This window comes from Leptopilina heterotoma, unplaced genomic scaffold, assembly GCF_015476425.1.
Source record: "Leptopilina heterotoma isolate Lh14 unplaced genomic scaffold, ASM1547642v1 Lhet_229, whole genome shotgun sequence".
In the NCBI taxonomy this organism is placed as follows: domain Eukaryota; kingdom Metazoa; phylum Arthropoda; class Insecta; order Hymenoptera; family Figitidae; genus Leptopilina; species Leptopilina heterotoma.
This window is the reverse complement of record NW_025110947.1, coordinates 88,377-108,937: the sequence shown is the minus strand read 5'-3', so window position 1 is coordinate 108,937 and position 20,561 is coordinate 88,377. Positions and strand designations below refer to the sequence as shown.

The window sequence follows — 20,561 nt, the reverse complement described above, 5'->3', positions numbered from 1 at the left end:
TTTTTTGAATTTTTAAATACAATTTATTCACAAAATAATTTATAAAAATAATCATTTTTCGATATTTATTCGAGAATTGAATTATTTTAAAATAAATTCAATTTCAAATCTGTAAAACGTTACTATAAATTTGTGATTAATTAGGGTCCATAGGAAAGTATTTCTATAATTATCACTCAATTATTTTTTTATTCTTAACAGAAACAACTGTTTAAAAATTTTTTCATTAAATATCAATATTTAAACAAAAACAATTTTTAATATTTACATTATTTTTTTTGTTTCTTTCAATTTTCGTAAATAGTGTTTAATTTATTTTAAAAAAATTTTATGTAAAAATTTTTTTATTTTAACTTATTTATTAATATTATATATAAATTTTATTAATTTTATTAATTTTACTAATTATAACGAATATAAAAATTGTTAGTTGGATTTATTTTCTTTATTTTCGGTACTTGAAATTTTTTCTTTCTCCTTCATTAATGATTGAAATTCATTTTCATTGTTGAGAATTTGTGCGGAAACATTTGCAATTTTAGCTGCGATAAATAGTGATTCTTGAAAACGTTTCTGAGCATTCTTCAAATTCTGAGGCACAAGAACTCCAAATCTTTTTATTGGATTTGAAATTACTTTCTCGGTGTTTGTCGATTTTTTTAGACTAATATCAAAAACTGGAACGTCCATTTCATTTGATTTTATTGTTTCCAATTGAAATAGTGATTCTATTTCTTCGTCTGCGGTGGGAATTTGTAAACGTCCAATACTTTCTTTTCCACGTATATAACGAGCCTTTGCCAATTCAATATGACCATCACGTAAAATTGTTTCCATTTCAATATTTGCGGAAATTTTCTCCTCCATTAATTCGAGATTCTTCATTGTTAATTTATCCAGATTCTCACAAATCGCCTCCATATTTTTCTCCTGCAAAAAAAGAAGAGAAGAATAATTTTATATTTCAAACAAAATTTTTTTCAATTCAATTTTTTTAATTTTATTAAATATTTAATTTTTTATTTATTCAATTTTTTTAACTAATTAAAAATTTTAATTTATAAATTTTATTTCGCTTAAAAAATACCTGAACGAATTTTTTAATTTCCTCAAAAATTAATGTAACTCAACCAGGATGATTTTTTTTGTAAACAATCATATAATTTCCATAGTTTTTTTGTGGAAAGTGACAATCAAATGTTTTGTAAATTTCTCGATAGTTGGTTAATAAGAATGATTGGATTTGTTTTTGAAAATTGTCATAAATAACAAGAAATGTGGGAAGATGAATTCCTTTAGTGTAATTTTCATCAATCCATTTTTGAGGATTAGCAAAAAATTGTTGAGCCTCTTCAATATAATCCTTGGTGTTATTTAAATTCGGTTCACATTTTAGAAATCTTGTGGAAACATTTTTATGTAAATGACTATAAAGTGGTGTTGAATGACATGGAGTCAAGAAGAGAATATCATCCCCTTGATTTAAATTATTTCTCAAAAATTCCAAACTATTTAATGAACCTTTTTGATGAATCAGTGAGAAATAAACACCGGGTATTAAATTACTGACAATAAATAATCCCAAAAATAGTTTTCTCCGCAATTCGGATATTCTTTTTCTCTCATAATTTCTCGAATTACAGATAAAGATAAATATTGGCAAAAGTGGAAGAATAAAGCGAAATTCTTTATGCTCAAGACACGAGTAGACAAGAATAGTCCAAAAACAAGTGATCAATAAAATCGTCTCACAATGAAATTGTCGCCAATGTCGAAAAATTCGCCAAACTGATGAAATTAGGGTAAAATATTCAATGCCCAATAAAACCGGTAATGCTGACAAAAAATACCAAAAATGATTTTCAACACCATACGATTTTGAAATATTATTCCAAACGTTCATTTTAAAAAATTCCCAAGGTGTAATCACGAAATTTCCATAACAGAAAGAATCGATGAAAGTGGAAATTGTGAGGCAAGTAATTCCAATGAGAAAATAATTAATTAGGATAGAAATTTTTGATCTTGTACAAATATGATAGACGCACAACGGTAGCCAAATAATTGCCGAAGTTGGTCTAATTGTAAATAAAAGACCAACGATCCAAAGGAAAAAATAATTATTCTCCTTTTCTCTCCATGGGAAATGTGAGAGGGCAATAATTGTCAATGATGTTTCAAATGAATTTATTAATGTTCGTGTTGAACAATAATACCAGTACCAATTTATAGAGAGAATAAAAAGACTCCATTTACTTTTGGACCAAATGTAAAATCTATAGTCAGAATAAGCGGTGAGGAGTGATTGAAAAATTCTCGGAAGATAAATTAAAAGTATCGTGTAATCGATAGATAGAAAATGAAGAATATTATAAAGAATTGATATTAGAAAGGGATAAATATAACTACGAATTCTTTCAGTCCATTCCCATGTTAGATGACCATAATTAAATGTTAGTTTGTGTGCGACTTCGAGAGATTGCCAATATTCATCGGGAACATGAAATGTTTGTACGACGAAAACAGAACATAACCTCCAAATTATTAGCAAAAATAATACACTTCGTACTTTGCCAATGCCCATTTCTTCACAATTTTTTTTTATTGTGACACTTTTAACACACTTTTTAAAATTGTTCTTTTATTATATTTCCATTGTAGACAAGTTAGACAAGCTAGACAAGTGTTTATATCGTTTATAATAATTTAGTTGGATTTATAGTTCATTTTGTTTGACAGCAAGCAAGCAGGTGTCACGAGTATTTTGAATGACGTCAGAACTGCCACGCAATACCGCTGGGATCAATAAGAAACTATTTAAATTTTCATCCTTTGACTTTAGTGGTGTTTTACTAAATCGGCAAATTTCGTGTGAGTTCGTGTAAAACAGATGTAAACCGAACGAGGAACGAGTGACGTACGATTCAAGGTAAGTCGTCATAGCAACTGCATGGAAATATTCAGTGTTTTTATAATTTTAATTTAACTTTTGGGAAATAAATACAAAAATGGTGTTAATTTGTTTATATTCTGGTAAAAAAGAGGCAAAAGGTGAAAAGAAACTTTTTCACAAATACGTACATATTTAAATAGTAAATACATAAACATATTATTGAAGTGTATATTTTTAGGTTATATTTTGTTTATTTGTTGCATAGAATCCATAAAATATTTTACACACTGTTGTATTATTAAAAACATTACATGTATAATGCTGAATAATTATTTTAGTTTCTTTATCAAATTAAATTACTCTTTTAGATTCACATATAAGGGAAACATATATAAATGGGATTAAAATTCAATATGCACTTTGTGCAATCTAAATGAAATTAGAGTCATTAAACCATTTTCTTTTTGACTGTCCAATTTATAATGGGTACAGGAAGTTCTATCTATCTAAAATAACGTCAGATTTCAAAGGTTTGGAAAGAATGACTGAACTCTGTAACGTGTCGGATGAAGCAATTATTAAAAGTATTTGCTTCTACATAATTAATTGTTTACTGTTGCGTTCTTTTATATTAAATGAGTAGTGTCTATATGAATGTAAGAGATTTTTTTTTGTTTTTTGTTATTGTTTCTTTTGATTTGTTAATTTATTTTTGTGAAAAGCGGAACCCTCCTACAACGAAATGTAAATTTCTAAATGTAGCAATAATTATTATTATTATCAAATTAAATTTAAAACAAAAGAGATCAGTGTATACTAGCCTATAATCGTATAATCTGAGTATTATGGGTAGGAAACTCCATCGTTCTTTCTTTTTTTTTTAAATGAAAGGTGAAATTATAAAGAATATTTTATTCTTTACAATAAATATTCAAAAATCGGTCCCGTGCTTAGTAAATCGATTCAAAAACAATTTTTTTACTGTATTTTTGTAAAAAAAGTTTTTTTTGCATAATTCTGAAAGGACTTGATTTTAAGTATAACATTTCAATTTTTTTAAATTCGTTAAATTGTTTCGGAAATATTAACATTTAAAAAAATCCACTATGGCGTAACTTCCACAATTTTGAAAAATCCTTTGGTACATTTATTTTTCTTATCAAAATATAACAATATATATTTGACCAAATTACAGATTGAGGCCTCGGATAATATGACTTTTTTGACTTTTTCGACTATTTTTAAAAAATTGCAACTTTTTTTCAAATAGTGTGAAAATAACTATAAACAAATTTTTCAACATTATATTTTTGAATAATTTTTTTACGATAATAAAATTTAAAAAATATACGTATAATTAAAAAATTTTAGAATAATTGAAATTTTGTAAAATTTAATTGAAAATAATGGATTTTTTTCAAGTATTTTATTACAATTGTTGAAGAATTTGAAATGCAAATTTTTAAAATAATTAAATTCTTAAAAATTTTCAAGTGGAAATTTAAAAATGAAAATTAATGAAAATTTGCTTCCATAAAAATTATATTAAAATAATTTAGAAAAAAGAAATTCTTAGAATTTTCCCATTCTAATTTTTAAAATTTTTAAATATTTCAATATTTTCGCACTTACATAATTCAAAAAAATGCAAATACACACAAAAAATAATAACATTAAAATTTGTTAGAATTATTTCTAACATTTTGGAGAACACAATTATGTTTAAAAATTTTAATTAAAATTCTTCAAAAAAATTTGTTAGTTTTCTATAACTTACAGAAATTCTTTTAAGAAATTCAATTATTATTTTAAAAAAATTACACGTACAATATTTTTAAAAATCTAATTCTTAGAAATGTTTTGTCATAATTTTTTAAGATTCAAATATCTTCGAACAAAGTAAATTAAAATTTTAAAAATTTAATTTTTTAGACTTAATAAAATTTTGAAAAAAAAACATTCATATTATTTTATAATTAAAATTCTTTAAAAATTGTATTATTTTTTTATATTTTTCAAAAATTCTTTTATTTTTAAAACTATTTATCAAAACTTCAATTATTTTTAATAGATTTTATCAAATTTCAATTATTTGGAAATTTTTCAATTGTACATTTAAAGACTAAAGCGACTTTTTTTGCGCCTTAAAGTCGATCTCATACATATTTTGTTACTAAATATAATAAAGATTTTTAAAAAATTTCTAATCAATTAATTTTAATTTATTTTTTAAAATACTTTTTTTCTACACTGAAAACAATTGAAAAATTGAAAATAATGAAATAATTTCTAAAAACTAATACACTAAAATAAAAAAGAAGAGTAATTTTCGTAAACGATTTTTATTTATTTATTATATCAAACACAGTGTGTCCAGTTGTTAATAATTTGACATTTACTGAATCCTTTGGCTTTAATGTTTTTTTATTATAGTACTAATATTGTAGTACTAAAATATTATTGAAATTTTTCACAATTTACTTTTTTCATTAATTTTTAATAATATAACAGAGTTATTGTTGGAAAATTGAACCAACTTACAAACTAAATTCTATATTTGAATCATAATATTTTAAAAAATAGTCATCACTATGTAATATAATCAAGTACAAAAATAATGTAAAATTGCAATTGAAATGCAAAAGTTTAATTTAAAACAGTTGCAAATTATTTTTCTGTTTCTTTTTTAAATATCTCGTTGGAATGGTTTATTAACACATCAGTCAATTGAAAATGAATTTTTTTTTTCAAAAATTTAATGGATTGACATAAAAATTTTTGGACGTTGATTGACAAATATATTCATTTGAACAAAACTCAAGAATTTACTTGTTTTTTTTTTCTTGGGAATATTTATATAACGACAGTTGTTACAAATTCGTAAGGTTCAAAATTCATTTATTCCTAAATTGTATATTTCTCGAAAAGGAGGAAACATTATTTATAATAACAACAGGTAGGGTTTGGGGGGAGGGCACTTTTTTTTCTACATTAATATTTATTATAGTATCTAAAAATGGAACCTTACGAATTCGTTGATAATTACACAATTATTTGTCTTAAAATCTATTTTAATCTTAATTATTATTATTAATAAATTCTATAAGTCTCTGGTGTGTTGAAAATGGGTTTTTAAGGAAAAATTTGAACACGGACACAAATATTAAAAATATAAGTTCGCTCGACAAAAAAAGGTGACTACATATTATGTAGACTCAACTATATTCGTCTCGAAACATTCTTTTTTAATATTAAATTTTCTAAATTACTTTTTTTTTTTATTTAACACTTTTATGATAATTCACTAAACTTTCAAATTCGAGCTAAAAAATTTATTTAATTTAAATTTGAAAATTTAATTACAAGGAAAAGTTAAATGAGTTTTGAAAATTGAATTTGTTTTCATTGAAATGACCCACTTTAGATTAAATTCTATTTTGTCTTTATAAGAACAAACATACGAAAAGTTTACCTATATTTACTGGAAAAAGTGATTTATTTCTTGTCAAATAATTACTGAAGTTAAAATAAATTTTTTCTTCCAGTGTGTCTAGGAATTTTAAATGTAAACTGTAAGCACACGTAGATATATTTTGCAGGAAACAATTATTTTAAAAAAAGAAAATTATTCTTCGACTGTTTCCTTTTTTTTTTAAGCACACGAGATTCTGCACCATTTAATATGGAAGAACTTAATTTTAAATAGAATGATAAAAAATTTAACTAACAGTTAACAATATTTTTTTTGCAATAATCTAAAGAAATTTAAGAAATTTAAAATTTCAAAAAATCAAATCTATATTGTTAGTTAAAAATTGAAAGATTTTTTTTTTTTTAAAGAAAGAAAAATACTGCAGGAAATATTCGTTTTTTCTTTTGAAGGCATTTAAAAAAAGCCTTCGCATATTCTGCAAACTGACGTTGCCACGATGCAGTGTTCATATCATCAGCAAACTTAAACCTTCACCTGCATCTTTCATTTTATGTGTGAATTTTACTTATTTACTAAAACACATTATCTTCACAGCATCCGGGTGACAAGTAAAAATGACAAGATTGTAGTCGCAAAGGTTAAAATAACATTTGAAGTAAGATAATTCGATGAACCAGGTTTCGGTTTATTAAAGTGCAAAGTTTTCCAAACACTTTCTGGCACATCGATAAATACTTTGTCAAATCCAATTTTCGTGATTAAATTCGTAAGTTTGTCACCATTGACCTCATCGCCTTCACTGGACCAAATCGTCAATGTTGCTTTAGTATTATTAGCGACAAGTTTCTCCATTGCGTCGATACTATTTAATGCTAAACCAGCTCTAACCGCAAAGGTCACATTTTGACTCATATGATTGTCCTTTAGAGTTTTTAACATATCATCAATCTGATGTGTTGTGTAATTTCCCGTTTTGATGTTGTATTTCGTTCCGTATCTAAAAATGGAAGAAAAAAATAATGTTTTTGAATTTTTCAAAGTAGAAATATCAGGGCTCGAACTAGATTCGTAAATTTGCTTCAAGTCCGTAAAAATCCGTAAAGTTCGTAATTTGATTCAAAAAAGGATGCAAAATTCGTAAATTGTGCGATATAATTTGGAGAATTTTAGAGAAACTACAAATTATTACAGAAATTCAATAATTTTCAAAAGTAATAAAATTCTTCCCCTAAAATTCAATTATGTTCAAAAATTTTTAAAAATTCTCTTCAAAATTTCAATTATTTTTAGAAATAATAACATTCTTCGCAAAAATTCAATTATTTTTATAAAATAATAAAAATTTCACAGCAATTCAATTATTTACAAATTTTCTATAAATTTCTTCGCAATAATTCAATTATTTTCATAAATAATAAAATTTTTACAGGGATTCAATTATTTTCCTAAATAATAAAATGCTTTTTAGAAATTCAATTATTTTCATAAATAATAAAACTCATTGCAGAATTTCAATTATTTTTAATATACAATTTTAATCAAATTCCTCGAAAAATGTAATTATTCTTAAAAATTTTATTAAAATTCGTCGAAAGAATTCAATTATTTAAAAATTATTTTTTTGCATTACAAATTATTGCAGAAATTTAATTATGTTCAAAAATAATAAAATTCTTCTTAGGGATTCAATTATTTTTACAAATAATAAAACTTTTCGTAGAATTTCAATTATTTTTAAATTTTTAATCAAATTTTAATCAAATTTCTTGAAAAATGTAATTATTTTTTTTAATTTTGTTAAAATTCATAGGGGGAATTCACTCATTTAAAAATTTATTTGATAAAATTCTTTACGAGCATTCAATTTTAAGGAAATCCAATTAATAAATTATTTATTTTTATATTTAAATAATTGAATTTTAGTAGAATTTTCTAATAAAAATTGATTTAAAAATGAATTTTTAGTTAAAATTTTACATAATATTTGAATATTAAGAGCATATTAGGATAAATTTTTTAAAATAATTGAATTTAGAAAAGGTTAAAGTTTAAAATTTTTTAAAATTTTTGCTGTTTTCAAAAATCTTTTACAATTTAATGATTTTGAATACCTACTATTTTAATAAAATTTTCTAAAAGAATTCAATTATTTAAAATAAATTCAATTATTTTCATAAATATAATAAATTTCCCAGGAATTCAATTATTTACAAATTTCTTGTAAATTTCTTCGCAATAATTCAATTATTTTCATGAATAATAACATTTTTACAGGGATTCAGTTATTTTCAAAAATAATGAAACTTACCGTAAAATTTCAATTATTTTTAATACAATTTTAATCGAATTTCTCGAAAAATGTAATTATTCTTAAAAAATTTTATTACAATTCGTTGAAAAAATTTAATTATTTAAAAATTCAATTAATGATTAATTCTATCTACATATTATTTAAAAGTTTGTTGATAAAATTCTTTATGAGAATTCAATATTTAGAATCGTTCAATTATTTAATAAATTATTTATTTCTGTATTTAAATAATTGAATTCCAGTAGAATGTTTTAATAAAAATTGATTTTTATTTCATAAAAATGAATTTCAGTTAAAATTTTAGATAGTAATTGAATATTAAAAGCAATATGGCGTGAATTTTTAGAAATAATTGAATTTTGAAATTAATTTTTTTTGAAAAAGTTTAATTGAATTTTTTTTTTTATATTATTTGAAGTTTTTATTTTCTAATGTAATGTATTTAATTGAAGAATTTACGAATAATTGAAATTATTAAAATGAAATATTGTAAACAAATGGACTTGAAAATTGTTTAAAGAACTTTTTCGAAAATTATTAAAAATAAATGTTAGTTAAAAACTCTTAGAAATAATAATTGAATTGAAATGATGAAAATAATTTTGAAGAAGTACAATATTCTTATAATATAAAATAATAGTTTTATCAAATTGCTAATATTTAATTATTATAAAGCATCTTCATGTTTTATAGTTATGATAAAATTTAATTTATATTAGACTTTTAAGTAAAATATTCTCTTATTTGACTTGGACTGGTTAAATTTTTGTTAGAAAATGGTCCGTAATTTTTCAATTTTTGGTCCGTAAAGTCCGTATTTTTAAATACTGGTCCGAGCCCTGAAATATTCATTTTGTTTTAAGTTTTCATTAACTTACTTAGTGACCCATCCAACAGATATGACAAATTCTGGAAAATCTTTGACAATTGTGGATAGAAATTGTTTGGCATCGACAGGTTTTGCTTGTTCTTCTGTTGCATTAACAGGACCCATGAGAATATCTGCATTAATCCAAACTGGTACCTTCATCTTTAAAAGAATAATAATATATCATTATAAAGTAGAATAAAAAAAAAAATGTCTATATTCCCAAGGGGGGAAAAACTCACATTTGGTTTGAATTTCTTAAGAATTTCGACGCTCTGATTAAAGGCCTCAATGGATTTGAAGTCAAGTTTCATGCCCTTGGTGCCATTTTTAAGAACAATTTCGATGAATTCCTCGAGTGATAGATCGCTGGTGGTATTTGGTGGATGAGCCATAATTGGCATTAATTTTGTCATGTTGGTCTGTAAATTTCCCAAGACAACGTCAGCCTCCAGCATCATGACATCTGCTTTAAAGAGAAATTTTTAGTTCAGGAGAATCACAAAATCAATGAGAAAGAAAGGGGTGGAAAGGGGGGGGGAGGGACTTTAAAAGCTCTATATACATATACATAAAGAAGTATTCTATATAGTTTCATTGTGTGTATTCTATGTTACTTTCTCTGTCACATAGGTTTTAGTATGCGCGAGTCTAATCGTCAGTGAACCAAATTCACATATATATGTATATATATATATATATATATATAAAGATCGATGCTCTTCTTCCATACCAACAGAAATTGCAGTTTTTAACTGTAACATCTACTTTAAAATGTTAAGCCTCTGTTTCATATTGAAGCCTCACTTTGCGGAAACATGTAATAAAGATGTTAAAAGCAACCATAAAAATGCACCCAGAGACGACAATAAAGAAGAAAATGGGATTAGGGATGATCTGTCTAGAGGAAAATTTGTCATTAATTGTGTTTTGTTTTTTTTCTCGAAAAAAAAGTATTTCGGTATTTTTTTTTTTAAATTTATACCATTAACAGGCTTTGCGCTCATCTACTAAAGCTTCTGTTTACTACGTTTTTACGGTTCCCTACTATTTCAGGGTGGCAACATATATCAGTAAAGTTAGTAAAGTCAGGGAAATGTCAGGAAAAAAATTTTTTGTCAGGGAAATTAAGAAAATTAAAATATTTTTCGACTTATTTTCAAAAATTGCGACTTTTCTTTCAAACATTGCAACAAAATACCACAATTTTTAGTAAAAAAAATACTTATTTTGATTTTTATAATACGAAAAATAACTATGAACAAATCATTCAAAAATTGTTTTTGAATAATTTTTTAACATAATTAAAGAGAATGGCGCAATCAGATTTTCGTCCAAAATAACAACAATGCGGTCAACTTAGTAACATAAAATTCTCGTTGTTCAGTACATTGTACGAAACGGCAATATATGCCCGTTTATATACCTACTAAATAAATAATTAAATTTTTCAAATATATCTATAATAAAAACCTTTTTGAATAGTTGAAATTTTTTGTAAAATTTAATTGAAAATAATTAATTTATTTCAAGTATTTTGTTACAATTTTTGAAAATCAACTTTTGAAGAATTTTAATACAGGGTTAACACAAAAAATTAATTTTGTTTTTCCCTGACTTTTCCCTGATTTCCAGATAAAATTTTAACTTTTTCCCTGACCATAAAGAATATTCTGATTCACTCTAAAAATTGTTAGATACTAAAAAAGAAATTCTATTACATTTATTTACGAATTTCTTTAATTGTAAAATTATTCGCAAACATTAATAACTTCATTTTTAAATAACAGAAATAAGTATTTAATTATTATTTTTCCATAGAAATTAAAATTCTTCAAAACATTAAAATTCAAACATTTTTAAAATTCAACAACTTTTAAGAATATTATTATAAAACATGAAGATATAAAACACTCCGAGTCTTCGACTCGGAGTAATTCATATCTTCATGTTTTAGAAAAATTTAGATTTCCATAACATTTTTCAAAGAAAAAAATTAAATTATTCACAAAAATTATAATAAAATTCATTGCAAGAATTCAATTATTTTCATAAATAATAAAATTCTTCACAGGGTATGTCAATTACTTTTAATACAATTTTAAAGAAATTTCTCGAAAAATGAAATTATCTTCAAAAATTTTTTGCAAGAATTAAAATAATTTCACAAATAATGAAATACTTCGCAGAAATTCAACATTTTTCAGAATTTACTATTTTAATAAAAATTCTCGAAAGAATTTAGTTATTTAAATAAAATGTAAAATTCGTTGTAGGAATTCAATTATTTTAACAAGTAATAAAATTTTTTACATGAATTCATTAATTTAAAAAAACATTTAATAAAATTCGTTATAAGAATTCCATTATTTTCATAAATTATAAAATTTTTCTGAGGATTTCAATTATTTTTAATACAATTTAAAATAAAATCCTAGAAAAATGGAATTATTTTCTTAAATTTTTTGCAAGAATTTAATTACATTTCACGAATATATAATGAAATTCTTCGTTGAAATTCAAATATTTTCAAAATCTACTATTTTAATAAAAGTTCTCAATAGAATTCAATTATTTAAAAAAAAATTTAATAAAATTCGTTGTAGGAATTCAATTATTTTTATCAATAATATGATTTTTTACATTATTTCAATTATTTAAAAAAAAATTTGATAAAATTTGTTGCAAGAATTCAATTACTTTCATAAATTAGGTAATAAAATTCTTTACAGGATTTAAATTATTTTTAAAACAATTTTAAGTAAATTTTTTCGAGAAATGTAATTATTTTCAAAAATTTTATTAAAATTCTTCGAAAGAATTCAATTATTAATTATTTTTAAAAATTTATGCGATAATGCTTTTAATGTATTTATTAATATTCATTTTTAAATCAATTTTTATTGGAAAATTCTACAAGAATTCAATTATTTAAATACAAAAATTAATAATTTTCTGAATAAATGAATGTTTCTTTAAATTGAATTATCATGAAGAATTTTATCAACATAATTGAATTTTTTCGAGGAATTTTCATAAAATTTTCAAGAATGATTAAATTTTTCGAGGAATTCGATTGAAATTGTATTAAAAATAATTGAAATTCTATAATGAGTTTTATTATTCATGAAAATAATTGAATTTTTGTAAAAAAAATGTTATATTATTTATGAAAATTACTGAATTATTGCAAAGAAATTTATAAAAAATTTGTAAATAATTGAATTCCTGTGGAATTTTTATTATTTATGAAAATAATTTAATGTTTGCTTAAAATTTTATCAACATTTTTTTTTAAATACTAATTGAATTCTTTTGAAAAATTTTATTAAAATAGTAGATATTGAAAATTATTAATTTGAGTAAAATTTTTTGAAAATAATTGAAATTTTGCAAAGAATTTTATTAAAATTTTTGAAAATAATCGAAATTTGGAGAAGAATTTTATTATTTTTGAAAATAATTGAATTATCAAAAATTTTAATGAAAAATCTTTAAAGGTGAAATTAAAAATGAAAATTAATAAAAATTAGCATCTAATTTTTTAAAATTCAATATTTTCAATGACATATTTCCAAAAAAATAATAACATTTTAAAATTATTTTTTAACATTTTGGAGAAAACAATCATGTTCAAAATTTTTAATTAAAATTCATCAAAAAATTATTGAGTTTTTTTTAAAAATTATTACAAAAATTCTTTTAAGAAATTTAATTGTTTTCGAAAAATTGCATTTAAATATTTATTTTAACTAATGATTAGAATTAATAATATAATAATGATTCTATCACTCGTTTTTCAAATTAATTATGTGTTGAAGTTAACGATCATGAAGCCAACGTCAGTTGGCTTGACTCGGAGTGATTGTTAACTTCAACGCATAATTAATAATCAGAATTATTTTGTAATAATTTTTTAAGATTCAATTATCTTTGAACAATGTAAATAAAAATTTATGAAAATTTAGATTTTGGACTTATTAAATAGTAAATTGTCAGGGAAATTTATAAACTGAAACTTGTGACCACCCTGTATTTGTACTATACATTTTTTTAATTTTGTGACACTAAAAATTACTATTTCTTTTTGAGAATTTTTAAAAATTAAAGAATTATTAACGAGTTTAAAATATTAAACTTAGTTAAATTATTGAAATGAAAAGTTTAATATTTGTTTTCTTCACATTAATCATAAATTCAGGAATCAATTATTTACACGCCTCAGATCGACTTTGCGACATAACACAAAAAAGTCACGTTTCAGTCGATTCAAAGTACAAAAAAAGTAAAATGTCATTTATTTTATTTATTACTTTTTAAACTTCAATTATTTGCCAATAATTTTAAAAAAATTAAACTTAATTTTAAAAACACGATTATTATTAAAAATTTAAATGAAATTCTTTAAAATAATCAAATTGAAATTTAATATTATTTCGAAACATTATACAAATGTATTTCTTCAAAAAGTCAATTCTTTTCTAAAATTTAAGATTGTCGCACAAAGGTCATGGAAATCAGAGAAAAGTCTGAGATATCATTTTATCAAAAAGTACTGGAAAAATATCGAATTTCTAGAATTTCTACAAAAATTCTGTTTTCTGTTCTTCAAAATTCATTTTAAAAAATGTAAAAACCTTGAAATTATCTTGAATATTTTTTCACTTTAAAAATCTTTGAATCACAAGAAATTTTATAATTAATTATAATTAACTTGAAAAAGATTTTAGGTATATAAAAACTGTTATCCAACTTTACGAAACAATTGAATTTCAGGTTTTAGACTGAAAGTTTGTAAAAATTATCAATAGCGATGAAGAAAATGATTATATTTAAATATTTATATTTAAAAAATTAATTATTATTAAAAATTCATTTAAAAAATTAATTATAAATAAAGATTCGCTTAACAAATTATTTAAGTTTTAAATCATGGAAATCCGGTTTTTGAGAAATTTGAATTTAATTTTGATAATTTTTGTAAAAATTTTAATACAGATTTATTAAATTTTAAGTTAATAATTGGTGAATTTATAAATTTTACAAAGAGTCACAATCGAATGTATTCATGTTTGTTTATGTAAAAGCAGTATTCAATTTTTATTATTAGATACTTTAAAAGAGATTTTAGTTTTGAATTTCTTTTTTAAATTAAATTTTCGAAAAATATTATTTACATACAATTCTTTAAAATTAGGTTTTTAAAATATTTTAGCTTTATTTTTTAAAAATTATTAAATTTTTATAAACTTTATTTAAAACATTAATGTCTTTTTTTAAATTAAATTTTTTTTTAAATAAATAAAAATTTTCCTGTAAAATTATTTAAGTTTAATACTTTTTTTTAAATAAATATTTAAATATTATTTAACTTCTACATCAATTGAAATTTGCTGAAATTTAATTATTTCTCAAAATTGCTAGTGTAACTTCTCCAAAATTCAATTATTTTCTAGAATTTTCAACTAAAATTCTACTCTACATCAATTATTTTTTAAAAGCTTTTGAGAAAGTTCTTTGAGAATTCAATTATTTAAAAAAAAGAAAGTTCATTGAATTACGTTTAAAAATTTATTTGTTTTCAATTTAATTTAAAAGTTTTTACAACTTTGAGTCTTCGAAAACTTCCCAATTAAGTAAATAATTAAAAATTTAACTAATTAAAGAAGCAATTAAAATTTTTCAAAAATCTATAAGTTCATTAGAATTTTCAATTAAAATTTTTGAAAATTTATAACTTCAAAAATTTCGATATAAAACCTGTCGAAAAAAATAAATTATTTGCAAAAATTTCTATTATGACTCTTTTAATATTCAATTATTTTCTAAACTGAAGAAAGATTCTTGATAACAATTCAATTATTTACTAAAATTTTGATAAAGCTCTTTATCGGAATTCTATTTTAAGAAATATTCAATTATTCAATAAATTATTTATTTTTGTATTTTAATAATTGAATTCTCGTAGAACTTTCCATTAAGAATTGAACGTTTGAAAATTTTAATTGTTGTAAAACTGTAATAATATCAAACTTTTTGTTTTTAAATAAAATAATTAAAGTTTTAAATAATTTTATTTAAAAATTTCAACAAAAAAAAAAAAATGATTAAATTTTAGAAGAATTATAATTATGTAATTTTTGAGAAATAATTAAATTTCAAATCTTCACATTGAAAACAGTTAAAATATTTTAATTCCTGTGGAAAAATAAAATGGTATTTAAATATTTATTTGGAGAAAATTATTCTATTTTTGAATGTAATAATTTAATTTTGAAATTAAGAAATTATGGAAAAATCGAATCGGACACTTGTTTATTACTTTTTTTCTGTTTTAAAGTCACTTTTTGCTACTTTTTCAAAATTGAGTGCGAAGCCTGTATTTGTATAGGAAAAAAATATTTTCTTTCATTTAAATGTTGCAGAAGTTTTAGAAAACAAAAATAACACTTGATATGATATATTTATTAAATTTAAACTTATTATTGTTTCTTGTATATATTTTTCGTTTCTTATTGGTTGATTTTCAAGGTCATTAAACGACCAATAAAATCGACAAAATCCCCTCTTTTGGATTCATATCCCAAGTTTGCAGCGCCATCTAGAAAAAATGTGACTACAACGGTAAACTAATCAATACGAAATTTTCCTTTTCTCTTCAATGAAGAAAAAATGAAATTTATCATTTGTGAAATTTATCATCATTATCATCATAAATATTAAATTTACACCCTTTCATATCTAAATTTCGAAAATAATATTAATTTGAAAGATAATTAATCACGCGGTTTAAAAAAAATGTTGTCTTATCTTTCCTTAAGGAAAATGATAATTTAAAGAAAATTTTTTACACCGAATTGTACAGCTAATACCCCTATCATAATTAGGTTTTGTTTTGCGTTTCTTTATTTCTGCGCGTGCCGTGTGAAAACCATTTTCATATATCGTCAAGGGTAACTCGAGAAGACCATGTGGAACACACGGGTCGAGGTCGCTATCGATTGTCGTTTGAAGATGGTACCAGTGACGAGAGGCTGCTATAAAGACTTGACCAAGATTAAAATGTTACTTTGAAAAATGTGAAATCCCTTTTTTTCTGACTTTTTCCATTTTCTCCACTATTCTAAAACATTTTTATTATTATTTTCCTTTGTTACTTAGCTTTCCAAATGAAAGCAAAAAAAAAAAAAAAAAAAAAAAAAAAAAAAAATGAAGACAAAATATTCCATTAGAATTTTATGAATTACACTTTGAAATTTGGAAAATTATCAAAAAAAAGCAAAAACAAAATTTGTTCAAATTTCTACATAAAAAAACCACAGAATCGAGACAATATTTTTATAACTTTTTAATATAAAAGTTGAGTGCAAAAAATGAATCATCAGAAACAAACCAAAAAATATATACAATTGTGGAATATTTGACATGCTTCAAAAAACTTTAACCTAGTTGGTATGTCAGAAAAAAAAGAAGATTTAAACAAATTTCTATAAATAGAGTTGCGCAGAATAAGGTAGTTATCGACAGAAAACCGATAGCAGCATCCACGTGATTTTATTGTTACGTAATTTACGTCAAATATTTAGTTTATTTTTTGTAATTTTTATTTATTTATTTATTTTCCAAGTGACATTTCTTGTTTCTAACTAGGGTAGGTCTTATAGATGGTTTCTTTTCTTAATCTTCGTGTTTTTCACTTTTTGTCTTTCTTAAAATTATATTAACAGGGTGTCTATATACTATTTTCGTTCAACAAAATTTCCGGCTTTGTCCTATAATTTTTCACGGTTTTTTTTTCTCAACAAATTTAAATTTATTTGATTTCGAACATAAATAAATCTACAAATTTTTTATTAGAGTTTTTATGAATAATTAAATTCTTTTGACAATGTTTTTTTTAAACAAATTTTAAATTAAAAAATTTGGAAAATAATTGAATTAAACAAAGAATTTTTGCTATTTTTAAAATTAATTAAATCCTTCCAAAGAATATTATTATTTATATGAAAATAATTAAATGTTTGCGAAGAATTTTATTAAAATTTTTGATAATAATTGAATTGTGTAAAATAATTTAATTATTCGTTAATTATACGATATAATTTGGAGAATTTTAGAGAAATTACAAATCATTGTAGAAATTCAATTATTTTCAAAAGTAATAAAATTCTTCGCAAAAATTCAATTACGATCAAAATTTTTTTTAAATTTTCGTCAAAATTTTAATTATCTTTAGAAATATTAAAATTCTTCTCTAAAATTAAATTATTTTTAAAAAATCTAAAAAACATTGTCAACATTTCAATTATCTTTATAAATAAATAGCAAAATTCTTCGACAAAATTCAATTATTTTGAAAAATTTTAATAAAATTCATTAAAAAAAATTTTAATTAGTTTCATAATTAACAATATTTATCACACGATTTAAATTATTTTCTAAAGTAATAAAATTCAATTATTTTCAAAAATTATAATAAAAATCCATTGCTAAATTTCAATTATTTTCTAAAGTAATAAAATTCTTTTTAGGAGAATTCAATTATTTTCAATAGAATTTTAATTGAATTTCTCGAAAAAATTCTTAAAAATTTTATTAAAATTCGTCCAAAGAATTTAATTATTTAAAAATTTGTTGATAAAATTTTTAATAGGAATTGAATTCCAAGAAACATTCAATTATTTAATAAATTATTTATTTGCATTTCATTTGTATTTAAATAATTGAATTCTGGTAGAAAAAAATTTTTTTTTAAATTTTATTAAAATTCGTCCAAAGAATTTAATTATTCAAAAATTTGTTGATAAAATTTTTAATAGGAATTGAATTCCAAGAAACATTCAATTATTCAATAAATTATTTATTTGCATTTCATTTGTATTTAAATAATTGAATTCTGGTAAAATTTTCTCCTAAACATTGATTTAAAAATAGATTTCAGTTAAAATCTTAGATTATAATAATTGAATTTTTTCAGAGGATTTCATTAAAATTTTAAAAATAATTGAATTTTATCGAGACATTTTTTTAAAATTGTTTTAAAAATAATTAAATTTCTACCAAACAAAATTTTATCAAAACTTTTTAAATTGTTTGAATTTCTACTAAAATTCTGATATTTTTGAAAATAATTGAATTCTTGCGAAGAATTTTATTAAGACTTTTGAAAATAATTGAATCTCTTCAAAGATTTTTATTATTTTACGAAAATATTTAAATTCTTGAGAAAAATTTTATTATAATTTCTGAAAGTAATAGAAGATCTGCTATTTTTTTATTTTTAATTTATGCCAAGAATTTTATTAAAATTTTTAAAAATAATTGAATTCCTGTTAATTTTTTACAAGAATTTAATTATTTTTGAAAATTTTAATAAAATTCTTCGCTAGAATTCAATTATTTTTATAAATAATAAAATTCAATGCAAAATTTCAATTATTTTTAATACAATTTTAATTGAATTTCTTGAAAAATGTAATTATTCTTAAAAATTTTATTAAAATTCGTTGATAGAATTCAATTATTTGAAAATTTGTTGATAACGATTTTTTATGGAAATTGAATTTTAAGAAACGTTCAATTATTCAATAAATTATTTATTTGCATTTTTACATTTAAATTTGTATTTAAATAATTGAATTCTAGTAGAATTTTCTAATAAAAATTGATTTTCAGTTCATAAAAATGAATTTCAGTTAAAATTTTAGATAATAATTGAATATTAAAAGCAATATAGCATGAATTTAAAAAAATAATTGAATTTTGTAATTCATTTTTTTGAAAAAGTTTAATTGAGTTTTTTTAATATTATTTCTATTTTCTATTTTCTAATATTTATTTAATTAAAGAATTTACGAATAATTTAAATTTCGTAAAATTGAATATTGTAAAGAAATGAATTTTGGATAAAATTCTTAAAAATAATAATTAAATTGATAATGATTTTAATTATTATAAATTATTTTTATTAATAATTATTATTAATTATTATAATAATATTCGGCCTGATTCTATTTTTGTCAGTTGGTCCGTAAAGTCCGTATTTTTAAATACTTTCATTGCTTCGATCCCTGTAATTGAAATTTTAAGAATTTAAAAAAAAATTTTAAACATACTTGAATTTCTGCGAAGAATTTGATTACTTTTTAAAATAATTGAATTGTTTTTTAGAATTTTATGGAAATTTATGAAAATAATTGAATTCTTGTGAAGAATATTTTTTAAAAATAATATTCTCGTTAATTCAGTTAAGGGCATTTGAACCTTGATGACGTCACACATGCTTTGCACAATCTGTAACGTCATCAAGGTTCAAATGCCCTTAAATAAAATTTTTTTAAAAAATTGAAAACTAAATAATTTAAAAATATCTAAAAATATTTTATAATAGAATAAAAATGTTACTAAATGAAATAATTTTAATTCCTATTAATTTAAATACTTTGGATTCATAAAATTTTCTTTTGCAGAGCGTAAATATAAATATATATTGTATGTAGAGAATTTAACATCCTGTGGCTTCTTTTATAGGTAGACATAGGTAACAAAAAGTATATAATAATAATAATATGTCATTTGAAAATAATATACTCACTGCTTGCTAAAGAACTGTTTAAAAGCGCCTTATTGTTAACAGCATGTTTCCACGTAATTGTCGTCAGATTACCACGAACTTTTTCTTTAAAGAATTCTTCAATACTCGGTGGATTTGTAGACATGACAAATTCTGTAAAAACAAATATTCATAATTTGATTACTGAGAATTCAAGTGTTTCGACCTCTGACATATAACGAATATATATTTTTTTTACCCTCTATTTATATTCGAGTGACGATATAAAAGAATAACAGTTACATTTTTTCCAATTACGTACAATTTTAAACTCTTATCAAATTACTATACAAAAAATGTCTGAATGAAATTCTTTATAATACACAAAATTTAATTTTTTTCTGATTAATATTTGTTATCTAAATTTATTTTCTCTGTAAAGAAAAAGAAAAATTTTTCTTGGAAATATAAATACAATGGTATGAAAGTATCACTGAAATAAAT

At 21.6% G+C, this 20,561-nt stretch overlaps 2 protein-coding genes across 5 annotated transcripts in view; both read right to left on the bottom strand.

The window, feature by feature from the left end:
- Positions 1-402: 402 nt before the first annotated feature.
- LOC122502444 (GPI mannosyltransferase 3-like) lies at positions 403-2,907 on the bottom strand. 2 transcript variants are annotated; one of them, XM_043612494.1, is made up of 2 exons: positions 2,570-2,802; positions 403-930 (listed from the first exon to the last, which is right to left on the bottom strand). In XM_043612494.1, exons 1-2 carry the CDS (start codon positions 2,582-2,584, stop codon positions 427-429), a joined length of 519 nt encoding a protein of 172 aa, XP_043468429.1. In that variant the 5' UTR covers positions 2,585-2,802; the 3' UTR covers positions 403-426. The 2 variants fall into 2 exon arrangements, with proteins under 2 accessions (XP_043468429.1, XP_043468428.1); XM_043612493.1 differs by having other exon boundaries at positions 791-930; positions 1,088-2,907.
- Positions 2,908-5,219: 2,312 nt separating this feature from the next.
- Positions 5,220-20,561, bottom strand: part of LOC122502445 (protein FAM151B) — a 38,538-nt gene continuing 23,196 nt past the window's right edge. For 2 of the 3 annotated variants that reach the window (XM_043612495.1, XM_043612497.1), the window contains exons 2-5: positions 20,100-20,231; positions 9,748-9,974; positions 9,516-9,667; positions 5,220-7,323 (exon numbers count right to left, since the gene is read on the bottom strand). In XM_043612495.1, the coding sequence (XP_043468430.1) occupies positions 6,915-7,323; positions 9,516-9,667; positions 9,748-9,974; positions 20,100-20,231 (920 nt within the window). In that variant the 3' untranslated portion in view covers positions 5,220-6,914. The remainder of the gene's footprint in view (positions 7,324-9,515; positions 9,668-9,747; positions 9,975-20,099; positions 20,232-20,561) is intronic. The other variant, XM_043612496.1, reaches the window with a different exon arrangement.